Here is a 12,500-nt window from a genome sequence, read left to right on the forward strand (position 1 = left end):
TTCGGTTCGTATCACGATTTTAAAAAAATACAAATCTCAATGTTTTCGGTGCTGATGCGGTGGTGACGCGTTCATGTAACGTAAGGGTGGCGCTGCCAATAAAGCACCTAAAAGCTGTCACAATGAACTGGCAAAAGTAATGATTATGAATATGTCAAATATAGCAAGGAGACATTTTAATTGTTTATTAATAATGCTGTGTCGGCTGCAAAGATGAAGTTGACGATGCTGACTCACGATCTTCGCAGTAGTGAACGCGCCGGAGAGAAATGCACATTTCATACGGATTAGCCTACATAGTATTCTTTCGTTTAGAATTGTTCTGTTTAAAAGTATGATTTCAAGCGTTCTGTAGATAATAGATCATATAGACCATAGATTCTCAGGTCTGTGAGGCAAGTAGGCTATGCTGAGTTTCAGTTCATTTATGAGACGAGCTCCAGACAGTTCATGCGCCGGCGCCTCCGTGTCGTCGTGATATCTATTATCTGTTTTACTGATTATTGATTAAATCCAGGCAATTGGTTGATGAAACATTGATTAAAATTAAGATACAAGTAATACAAAACAAAATTCACTTTAAAGAAAGGCTTTGTGCTTCTGTTTGAGGTCTTTTAGCATCTTTTAGTGCCGATTTCAGAGCGGTCACGTCCGTAACATCGTTTTTTCCTCATAAATGTGAACACGAAAAATTAAATTAAATGAATATTTTATGTTCTGTGGAGAGCATAGCTTGGAGAGCTTACATTAGTAAACTACAGGACATCGTCTTTCAAAACATGACCTGCGCATGAAAGAGAAAAAAAATGAATGCGTCATTGTACCCAGCACTTCTGAATGCAGCGCATTTCAAACCAAATTGACTCCCATGGCTGTCGACTTATGAATTTACACATGGTTTGTCTTAAAGCGTATTAAAAACAGCACATAGACACATAAACAACATTAAAAGCTGGATTTTCACCACAGGGGGACTTTAAACAAGACTTAATATCTTCAGTCATTTTGCTTCTCCAGTAAATGCATCTTGATTTAAGAATGTTTAGACTGCTGGAAAACAAGACATGTTCTGCTAAGTGAGAACAGGGTTGATAAACGAGTAAAGGTCTTTACATTGACATTTTAATGCATTTGGCAGATACTTTTATCTTGCACTGCATTAGTTCACTGTATTAGTTCTTCATCAGCTCTCTCTCTCTCTTCCCACAGGCACAATGCGTCCCGTCCAGCGCAATTTCTACGACCCGTCCTCGTCTCCGGGAAAGGGCATCGTGTGGGAATGGGAAAACGACTGTGGATCCTGGACTCCTTACGACATGGAGTTGTGCGTGAGCATCCAGAACGCGTACGAGAAGCAGCACCCCTGGCTGGACCTGAGCTCGCTGGGCTTCTGCTACCTGGTGGACTTCGACGGCATGTCCCAAACCAACCGGCAGAGTCAGAGAAAGCGGCGCATTCGTCGGCGGATGGACCTCGCGTATCCGCTCATCGCCGGATCAATCCCCAAATCCCAGTCCTGGCCCGTGGGCACCAACTCGGGAACCCCGTGCACATGCCAGCAATGCATGCTGGTCCACAGCACACGGGCCGCGTCAAACGCCATCTTGGCTCTGCAACAGAGACGGCGACTCTACGGGACGGACCCGACGAGCGCTGTCGTCAGGCAGAGCAACACCTTCGCTGGCTCCTCCCTCTGGTCGCCCACGACGACTGTTGCTAGGGGACACCATAACAACATAAAGGTCGGTGGAGGTGGAGGTGGGAAGATGGAGATGAACGGGGGGAGTTTCTCGTGCGCACCTGCACTCGTGACGCTTCCGACCAATCACACGCTTACTATTAACGGGCAGAATAATCTGAACCGGCCGGGAACGCAGAGGATCACGGTGACGACGAGCAGAGGATCCATTCCTCCAGGGTAAGAGATGATCTATCTATCTATCTATCTATCTATCTATCTATCTATCTATCTATCTATCTATCTATCTATCTATCTATCTGTCTATCTGTCTATCTGTCTATCTGTCTGTCTGTCTGTCTGTCTGTCTATCTATTTCGTTCGTTCGTTCGGTTTATGATTAATTTGAATATCTTTATTTTGAGCTGTTTGCACTCTTTTTGCATCACCTTTCTTTGTTTATTGATGCTTTTCAGTTTTGTAGAGATTGATTGTCTTGAACAGGGAAATAATCAATAGTGTCCTTTTGCACTGTGACAGTGAATCAGTCAAACACACACACACACACACACACACACACACACACACACACACACACACACACACACACACACACACACACACACACACACACACACACACGCAAACACACACCACAATCTCTCTCTCTCTCTCTCTCTCTCTCTCTCTCTCTCTCTCACACACACGCACACACTCACACGCACACACTCACACGCATTGCTGCTGTAATGCATCTATAAATCTTGTCCTTTCCTCTGAGCGTGTGAAAATCATTGTTTGAGTGTGTCTTTGGTCGAGTTAAACCGCATGCGAGTGTGTGTGTGTGTGTGTGTGTGTTTGTGTGAATCGTTTGCCATCCAGGCTGTGATACACAGGGGGAAGATGAATAATGGATCAAGGCAAAACGGAGCCTCAGCAGAGACACACACACACACACACACACACACACACACACACACACACACACACATAGTAAAGCATCTAATGAAGGGGTGTAAATCCTAGGAAATGTGAAGTTGCGATGAAACCACATCTCTGAACCCACAAACACACTTCAGCAGAAACACAGAGACGAAGAGAGAGCGAGAGAGAAAGAGTGTAAAGACAGATAAGTTTGCATTGTTCCCAGGCGAGCGGTTCCACACACAGGATGAGCGTGGTTCACACACACACACACACACACACAGACACAGATAGCGTGGTATAAACAAGCATCACGTGCAGTCGATCTCTCAGCTGTGTGACATGAACACACACACACACTCAAACAGAACAGCTTTAGTGAACATCTCTCAGGTTTTCATACTATTGCGATTACATTATCTTTTCACCGCCACTGAAATAGAGAGATCTGGCTAACAATTTGCTGTTTAACAGGTTTCACTATCTCTCTGAAACTATTTTGACCCTTTCTACTGCGGCGTTTACACCTGATAAATAATAAATACTGATAAAACCTTGTCTGACAATGAAGATATACAACCTGAGAATCATTCTCCCGGACACTATTCCAGCAATCATGTTGTTCCTCAGTATCTTTGATACAAATATAAAACAATTCTTAAATCAAGATACTGTACATTTGCTTAAGAAGCAAAATGACTTGTTAAATGTTTAGATATTTGTAGTGGAAAAATACTAAGAAACTAATTTTTTTGCAGTGCAATTTGTTAAGAATCAGACGATGCCATATTCACGAATGAATCACTTTTGAACTTTTCAAACGGCTCAGTTTGATTCATTCGCTCAGTTCACTCACGCACTGAACCGTTTCTAGCAGTTACATTGAAATAATACCAGGATACTTTTAAAACAGAACAAAAAGAGCATCAGATAAAGTGATTTTTAACTTCAATATCATGCATTTGTCAGTGATGAAGCAGATCTGTATTGTACATGCAGCTTGTGAACGACTCTATTGCAGATAAAGATCATTTATATCCCATATTAATAACAGGATCAAAAGAAAATATCAAAATATGGATACAGTTGTTTTTTGATGATGAAAGGCTAGAAATACTTCTGGTTCTGATGCTTTGAGGCCTCACACACACACACACACACACCGTTCATACAGAGGGAAGTTGTGTGTGTTTTTGCACCGCCACTAGAGGGCAGGGTCGGACAGATTCTGATGCCACTGATCTGTAGTTTCCACAGTTCAGTTTTCCTCTCGACTGCAAATGTCAACCCAACTCGTTTATGCAATCGTTTCTGTTCTTATTAATCTTCACTTTTCACCGAGCATGAACGTTTGTGAGATTAATTAATTTCCATCTGAAGAGTTTTGAGGTTAGTGAGTGCCAGTGATCTGTGTATTTGTTTTATTTTTGCATATTAATGTTTTCATGTCTATTTGTTAATGTGAGCTTTGTGGATGCAGAAATTCATCTAGTTTTGTGTAGTAACAAGCGTTTTTATTTTGAAGTTAAAAATTAAAGTGAGTCTCGTTAGAATTAGGGCATCTGGCATATTTCATCTTATCTTATCATCTTATCATCATCATCATCTTATCTTATCATCATCATCTTATCTTATCATCATCATCTTATCATCATCATCATCTTATCTTTTATTCATTGTCATAATTTAATAATTCCATGCATCAAATGTACATTTAACCCTAACATCTTCATTATTCATCATAACGTAATCAATAGACCAATTAAGCAGAAGGATTTTTTAAATGTTATGTTCTGTTTGTTGTTACAGTGTGTTGTGTTTTGTTGTTGTGTTTGTTATGTTGTTGTATTACAGTGTTGTTTCATTATGTTATGTTGTGTTTGTTGCATTAGTTGTGTTTCAGTGTTGTGTTGTGTTACAGTATATTGTGTTGTGTTATGTTATATGTTGTGTTGCAGTGTTGTGTTGTTATGTTATTACAGTATGTTGTGTTGTGTTACAGTATGTTATGTTGTGTTTTATGTTGTGTTACAGTATGTTATGTAATGTTATGTTGTGGTACAGTATGTTGTGTTACAGTAGGTTATGTAATGTTATGTTGTGGTACAGTATGTTGTGTTACAGTAGGTTATGTTGTGTTTGTTGTGCGTTACGTTGTGTTTGTTGTGTTACAGTATGTTACGTTGTGTTTGTTGTGTTATAGTAGGTTATGTTGTGTTTGTTGTGCGTTACGTTGTGTTTGTTGTGTTACAGTATGTTACGTTGTGTTTGTTGTGTTACAGTATGTTACGTTGTGTTGTGTTGCAGTATGTTACTTGTGTTGTGTTACAGTATGTTACGTTGTGTTTGTTGTGTTACAGTATGTTACGTTGTGTTGTGTTGCAGTATGTTACGTTGTGTTTGTTGTGTTACAGTATGTTACGTTGTGTTTGTTACAGTATGTTATTTTGTGTGTGTTGTGTTACGGTATGTTATGTTGTGTTACAGTATGTTTGTTGTTACAGTGTGTTACATTGTATTTGTACCGTATGTTACATTGTGTTACAGTGTTACGTTGTGTTGTGTTACAGTGTTACGTTGTGTTGTTACAGTGTTACGTTGTGTTTGTTACAGTGTTACGTTGTGTTTGTTGTTAAAGTATGTTACGTTGTGTTACAGTATGTTATGTTGTGTTTGTTGTTACAGTATGTTACATTGTGTTGTGTTTGTTGTTACTGTATGTTACGTTGTGTTGTTACAGTGTTACGTTATGTTACAGTATGTTACGTTGTGTTGTGTTACAGTATGTTACATTGTGTTACGTTGTGTTGTTACAGTGTTACGTTATGTTACAGTATGTTACGTTGTGTTGTGTTACAGTATGTTACATTGTGTTAAGTTGTGTTGTTACAGTGTTGCGTTGTGTTACAGTATGTTAGGTTGTGTTACAGTATGTTAGGTTGTGTTACAGTATGTTAGGTTGTGTTACAGTATGTTAGGTTGTATTACAGTATGTTACGTTGTGTTGTATTACAGTATGTTACGTTGTGTTGTTACAGTGTTAGGTTGTGTTGTAGTATGTTACGTTGTGTTGTTACAGTGTTAGGTTGTGTTGTAGTATGTTACGTTGTGTTACAGTATGTTACACTGTGTTGTGTTGTAGTATGTCACGTTGTGTTTGTTGTGTTACAATTTGTTACGTTGTGTTACAGTATGTTGTGTTGTGTTACAATATGTTATGTTGTGTTACAGTGTTACATTGTGTTGTGTTACAGTATGTTGTGTTGTGTTACAATATGTTATGTTGTGTTACAGTATGTTGTGTTGTGTTACAATATGTTATGTTGTGTTACAGTATGTTGTTGTGTTACAATATGTTATGTTGTGTTACAGTATGTTGTGTTACAGGAAGTTAGTGGCGGACGCTAGCTCTCGGCGTCTCTGTCGAGTGGAAGTTAGTCGCGGACGCTAGCTCTCGGCGTCTCTGTCGAGTGGAAGTTAGTCGTGGACGCTAGCTCTCGCCGTCTCTGTCGAGTGGAAGTTAGTCGTGGACGCTAGCTCTCGACGTCTCTGTCGAGTGGAAGTTAGTCGTGGACGCTAGCTCTCGGCGTCTCTGTCGAGTGGAAGTTAGTCGTGGACGCTAGCTCTCGGCGTCTCTGTCGAGTGGAAGTTAGTCGCGGACGCTAGCTCTCGGCGTCTCTGTCGAGTGGAAGTTAGTCGCGGACGCTAGCTCTCGGCGTCTCTGTCGAGTGGAAGTTAGTCACGGACGCTAGCTCTCGACGTCTCTGTCGAGTGGAAGTTAGTCGCGGACGCTAGCTCTCGGCGTCTCTGTCGAGTGGAAGTTAGTCGTGGACGCTAGCTCTCGGCGTCTCTGTCGAGTGGAAGTTAGTCGCGGACGCTAGCTCTCGGCGTCTCTGTCGAGTGGAAGTTAGTCGCAGACGCTAGCTCTCGGCGTCTCTGTCGAGTGGAAGTTAGTCGCGGACGCTAGCTCTCGGCGTCTCTGTCGAGTGGAAGTTAGTCGTGGACGCTAGCTCTCGGCGTCTCTGTCGAGTGGAAGTTAGTCGCGGACGCTAGCTCTCGGCGTCTCTGTCGAGTGGAAGTTAGTCGCGGACGCTAGCTCTCGGCGTCTCTGTCGAGTGGAAGTTAGTCGCGGACGCTAGCTCTTGGCGTCTCTGTCGAGTGGAAGTTAGTCGCGGACGCTAGCTCTCGGCGTCTCTGTCGAGTGGAAGTTAGTCGCGGACGCTAGCTCTCGGCGTCTCGAAAACGGCACGCTGATATTGATCCTCGGTTTAGTTCTCCTTTTGTCCCAAAGTCTGCTTGCCATGGTCCATAATCTTTGAACGAAATAATAGCGTGAGCACCGCTAGACGTAACGCCGTTGTCCACGTCTGTCGCCATGGTTACTATGGCAGCTATATTATGAATATAGGCCATATATATACACATATATATGTATGATTCATAGTGTTATACGTATGTTGCTACAGGTGAAACTGGAAAAATTTGAATATGGTGCAAAAGTTAATTTATTTCAGTAATTCAACTTAAAAGGTGAAACTAATATATTATATAGACTCATTACATGCCAAGTAAGATATTTCAAGCCTTTATTTGTTATAATTTTGATGATTATGGTTTACAGATTATGAAAACCCCAAATTTAAGAATTTTGTGAAAAGGTTTTCATAAGCTGTAAGCCATAATCATCAAAATTATAACAAATAAAGGCTTGAAATATCTCACTTTGCATGTAATGAGTCTATATAATATATTAGTTTCACCTTTTAAGTTGAATTACTGAAATAAATTAACTTTCTAAGATATTTCCAGTTTCACCTGTACAGTATGTCAATCATTTAGTACGATGGTAAAGTACTTTTTGTAAGTGTATTTGAAGCAGGATCGTTATATTTAAAGAGCTTTAGAACATCTGACCCGCTTCGGTGTTGTTTTTGGCTTACTTTATATATAAACACAGACCGGTTTGATAGTTCTGCTCAACTCAACAACTGACTTCCTGTTCTACTTCCTGTGAGCGAGTGTGAGATCAGAAGAGGAAGTGTGTGTTGTTTACTGAGAGCAGGAGAGATGATGGATTCGGATGAAGACTCGACGGAGGACAGACGGTAGGACCGTTCTCATGTTGGTTCCGTGACTCGATCACGAGGAGAACCGAGAGAGAGAGTTAGATCTGTAACGGAGGAGAGATGAGACACGAGAACGTTTCCTGATGCGTGTTGATACGAGGCGCTCTGGTTTACTGGAGCTTAACTCTGTGCGCAGGTGTATGGAAATAGTTTCATTTTGTTTTATTTGAATGTAAACAACAAGAAAACGGCTTAACCCTGTACAAAGTTTTTTATTTTATTTATGTAGGCTAATAATTCCTTTATCAGATGTACATTTCATATAATTAATAATAACATATTGATTATTAATCTAACGTATAGGCCAATTGAGTGGAATTATTTTATTTTTTATTCTATATTTTAAATTATTCTATTTTTATGGTATTCTATTTTTATGTTATGCAATAATTCCATTGATTAAATGATCTATAAGCTAATTGAAAATATATTTATTTTATTTAAGTAATAATGTAATAATTCAATTTATCAAATGTACATTTTAAACATCTTAATAATTTTAACGTATAGACCAGTTGAGCAAAATCATTTTATTTTATTTGATATTTTATTCAATTTTTTTTATTTTATTCAATTTTTATATTATTTTATTTTATTCATTTTATTGAGTTATGTAATAATTCCATTATTACATTATCTATAGGGTAATTGAGAAGATATTTTATTTTATTTGTTTTTGAGTAATAATGTAACAATTCAATTTATCAAATGTACATTTCAAACTTCCTAATCATTTTAATGTGTAGACCAGTTGAGCAAAATCATTAATATATATATTTTTGAATATTATTTAGTTTTTTTTAAATATATTATTTCTTTTTTTTATATATATATATTTAAATATATAATTCCATTTATAAGATGACCTACAGGCTAATGAAGTACTTTGGAGTTTCAACTACCATTGTTAAACTTTCAGTATCATATATATATATATATATATATATATATATATATATATATATATATATATATATATATATATATAATATTATATATAACTATACGAAAGTGTCCAAAGAGTCTCATGCCACTGCAGTATTTGATTATTTTAGGGATCATTTCGGCTTTGATGAGGTTTGTGTTGTAGTTTTTAGTACAACTGAAGTTTAGAGAACTAGAAATACTCCGTTTACATCCGTATGCACTCGTCTAGACGTCAGAAACACATTCTGTGCAGAGAGTGAAATCCAATATTAAATCAAATCCATTTGTTATAGTGTTTATTTATTCATAAAAACGATGTATGAACGTGAACGGACTGAAGCGGCCTGGTTCCAAATAATTATCATTCCAATGCATAGCAACACCTTGGCAACCACCCACAACATCCTAGCAGTGTTACTTTAATATAATTGAGATGCTATCATGGTTTTAATTAATAGGTGTATTTATTAATTTTGCAAGTAAAAAACATATACCCCCCCACACACACACACACACTATAATAACCCTTCATCCTAGAATAGCATGTCGCTTCAGCCACAGATCTAATCAGTGTGAACGAGAGAAATGAAACCAGATGGTGACGATTCATGGCTGAAATATGATTAGAAATTGAAACTAGTTTTTATGTTTTTACTGAGCCTGAAAGATATCAGGGCTGTGAAGTAAACAACAGTGAGATTCCCTTGATTTGAGAACGAATGCCTGTTTATGTGCCGGATCGGCTGATCTTCTCTCCTCAGGGATGAACGTCTCATTTTCCGTGCTTTATTAATTAGTTTTTGTTCCTCATGTGATCCGATAAGCTGTAATGATGCCCCCCCCCCCCCTCCTGATGTAATTAAGACGATATTCAGATCTTTAGCTCTCTGTCCACATGATGTGTGATCTGATGGAGGCTTCGGTGTTTCTTACTTGTTTTTCTCACGGTGTTTCTCACTGGATGCTGATTGGTCCGTTCAGAGCTTAATTTGATTGGACGGTTCCAGTGGCATGAGCGGATGAGGAAGCGTGTGAGTTTTAGGATGCTCATCTGAGGGTCGGATGGTCTTCAGCTGCACATGCTTCGGTTGAGCTGGATCAGTGACTGTGTGGATGTGTGTGTTCTCAGGGTTCCTGCGCTCCCGGTGAAGAATCTCACTGGACCGGGACCCGTCCACCCGGCCTTAGCAGGTACAACACACCAACATGCTCAATTACAACTCAGTTCAGTTTAAAAGTAACAAAACTTTTATTAGATTATTTTATTTTAATATTTTGCAAGTAAACAGCTTAACTCTTTACAAAGGTATGTAACAAAAAAATACATTGGCATGAGCGGATCTGTTTACTTACAAAAAAAAAAATATATATATATATATATATTTTTTTTTAATATATATATATATATATATATTTTTTTTTTAGTAAGTAAACAGATCCGTTCATGCAAGTGTTATATATATACATATATATTAGGGCTGTCCGTTAAACGCGTTATTGCGGCGTTAACGCAAACCCATTTTAACGGCGTCAATTTTTTTATCGCGAGATTAACGCCTAGCAAACTTTGTCGTTTAAAAAAAAAAAGTTGACAAATGGTTCAATTGACAAGACCAAAGTGATCTGTGTGTTGTGTCGCTGTGAACTGCTATCATCGCAGCACGTCTGAAATACCACTTGATGGTCAAGCACACACACACACACACCGCTGATGCGTTTCTACGCCCACTCGTCAACATCAGTAACGTCACCTCGTCAGTATTTCTTTCACCCTTTTATTGATGGACAGAGTTACATTGTGTGAGAGATTATTTGCTCCAAGTGAGAATGTTAGTGTGAAATTGAACACAGTAAATGTTGTTTTCAATAAAAAACACTTGCACAAAGCAAGCCGATCCACGTTTCCATGTTGATAAAAGCATTAAAATCAGAAAAAAATAATGGGACAAAAATAAATCAAGAGACCTTTAGAATAGATAAAAATGTGCGATTAATCACGGTTAAATATTTTAATCGTTTGACAGCCCTAATATATATATATTTATTTATTTATTTAGGAAGTAAAAAGATTAGCTCAGTATAAAGGTTTATAAAAGTTCTATCTGATACAAAACTGCTTTGTTGGCATGGTATAAAAAGCTTCACACATGTAGTGCATCATATGAACTGAGAGTGTGTGTTTGCGTCAGGAATGACGGGGATCCTGCTGTGCGCGGCCGGGCTGCCGGTGTGTTTGACCCGCGCACCGAAACCCGTCCTGCACCCGCCAGCGCTCAACAAGAGCGACATCAAACCAGTGCCGGGAATCAACAGCATCCGACGCAAGACCAAGAAAAAACACCTGCGCAAAGGTGTGTGTGTGTGTGTGTGTGTGTGTGTGTCTGTCTGTCTGTCTGTCTCTGTGTGAGTGTGAGAGGGTGTCTGTGTGTGTGTGTGTCTGTCTGTCTGTCTGTCTGTTTCTGTGTGAGTGTGTGTGTGTGTGTGTGTGTGTGTGTGTCTATCTGTCTGTCTGTCTGTCTGTCTCTGTGTGAGTGTGCCTGTGAGTGTGTGTGTGTGTGTGTCTGTCTGTCGTCTGTCTCTGTGTGAGTGTGAGAGGGTGTCTCTGTCTGTCTGTCTGTCTGTCTCTGTGTGAGTGTGAGTGTGAGTGTGTGTGTGTGTGTGTGTGTGTGTGTGTCTGTCTCTGTGTGAGTGTGCCTGTGAGTGTGTGTGTGTGTGTGTCTGTCTGTCTGTCTGTCTGTCTGTCTCTGTGTGAGTGTGCCTGTGAGTGTGTGTGTGTGTGTCTGTCTGTCGTCTGTCTCTGTGTGAGTGTGAGAGGGTGTCTGTGTGTGTCTGTCTGTCTGTCTGTCTGTCTGTCTGTCTGTCTCTGTGTGAGTGTGAGTGTGAGTGTGTGTGTGTGTGTGTCTGTGTGTGTCTGTCTCTGTGTGAGTGTGCCTGTGAGTGTGTGTGTGTGTGTGTGTGTGTCTGTCTGTCTGTCTGTCTGTCTCTGTGTGAGTGTGAGTGTGAGTGTGCGTGTGTGTGTGTGTGTGTGTCTGTGAGTGAGTGTGCGTGTGTGTGTGTGTGTGTGTGTGTGTGTCTGTGAGTGAGTGTGTGTGTGTGTGTGTGTCTGTGTGTCCGTGTGTGTGTGTCTGTCTGTCTGTCTGTCTTTGTGTGAGTGTGCGTCTGCCTCTGAGTGTGCGAGGGAGTGTGTGTGTGTGTCTGTCTGTGAGTGAGTGTGCGTGTGTCTGTGAGTGCGAGGGTTTGAGTGTCTGTCTGTCTGTGTGTGTGTGTGTGTGTGTGTGTGTGTGTGTGTGTGTGTGTGTGCGAGGGTGTGTGTGTTTGTATTCTTATGTGTGTGAGTGTACGAAAGTGTGTGTGTGTGTGTGAGAGAGAGAGGGTGTGTTTGTTTGTATTCTTGTGTGTGTGAGTGTGCGAGGGTGTCTGTGAGTGTGTGTGTGAGAGAGAGTGTGTGAGTGTGAGAGGGTGTGTGTGTGTAAGTGTGTGTTTGTATTCTTGTGTGTGTGTGTGAGTGTGCGAGGGTGTCTGTGTGAGGGTGTGTGTGTGTGTAAGTGTGTGTTTGTATTCTTGTGTGTGTGTGTGCGAGGGTGTCTGTGTGAGGGTGTGTGTGTGTAAGTGGTGTATTTGTTAGTATTCTTGTGTGTGTGTGTGTGTGTGTGTGTGCGAGAGTGTCTGTGTGTGTGTGTGTGTGTGTGTGAGAGAGTCTGCGAGGGTGTGTGTGTAAGTGTGTGTTTGTTTGTATTCTTGTGTGTGTGTGTGTCTAGCGATTGATTCTCTCTCACCTTTTTTGCTGATCTGAGCAGAACACACTTTACACACACACACAGTGTGAAACAAGTAACGGCGGAAAG

At 40.1% G+C, this 12,500-nt stretch overlaps 1 protein-coding gene across 3 annotated transcripts in view; it reads left to right on the plus strand.

The window, feature by feature from the left end:
- Positions 1-12,500, plus strand: part of dtx1 (deltex 1, E3 ubiquitin ligase) — a 50,020-nt gene that overhangs the window by 27,038 nt on the left and 10,482 nt on the right. For all 3 annotated transcript variants that reach the window (XM_079636825.1, XM_079636823.1, XM_079636824.1), the window contains exons 3-5: positions 1,210-1,918; positions 9,785-9,846; positions 10,845-11,006. In XM_079636825.1, the coding sequence (XP_079492951.1) occupies positions 1,210-1,918; positions 9,785-9,846; positions 10,845-11,006 (933 nt within the window). The remainder of the gene's footprint in view (positions 1-1,209; positions 1,919-9,784; positions 9,847-10,844; positions 11,007-12,500) is intronic.

This window comes from Phoxinus phoxinus (assembly GCF_949152265.1).
Source record: "Phoxinus phoxinus genome assembly, chromosome: 15".
Classification (NCBI taxonomy): Eukaryota; Metazoa; Chordata; class Actinopteri; order Cypriniformes; family Leuciscidae; genus Phoxinus; species Phoxinus phoxinus.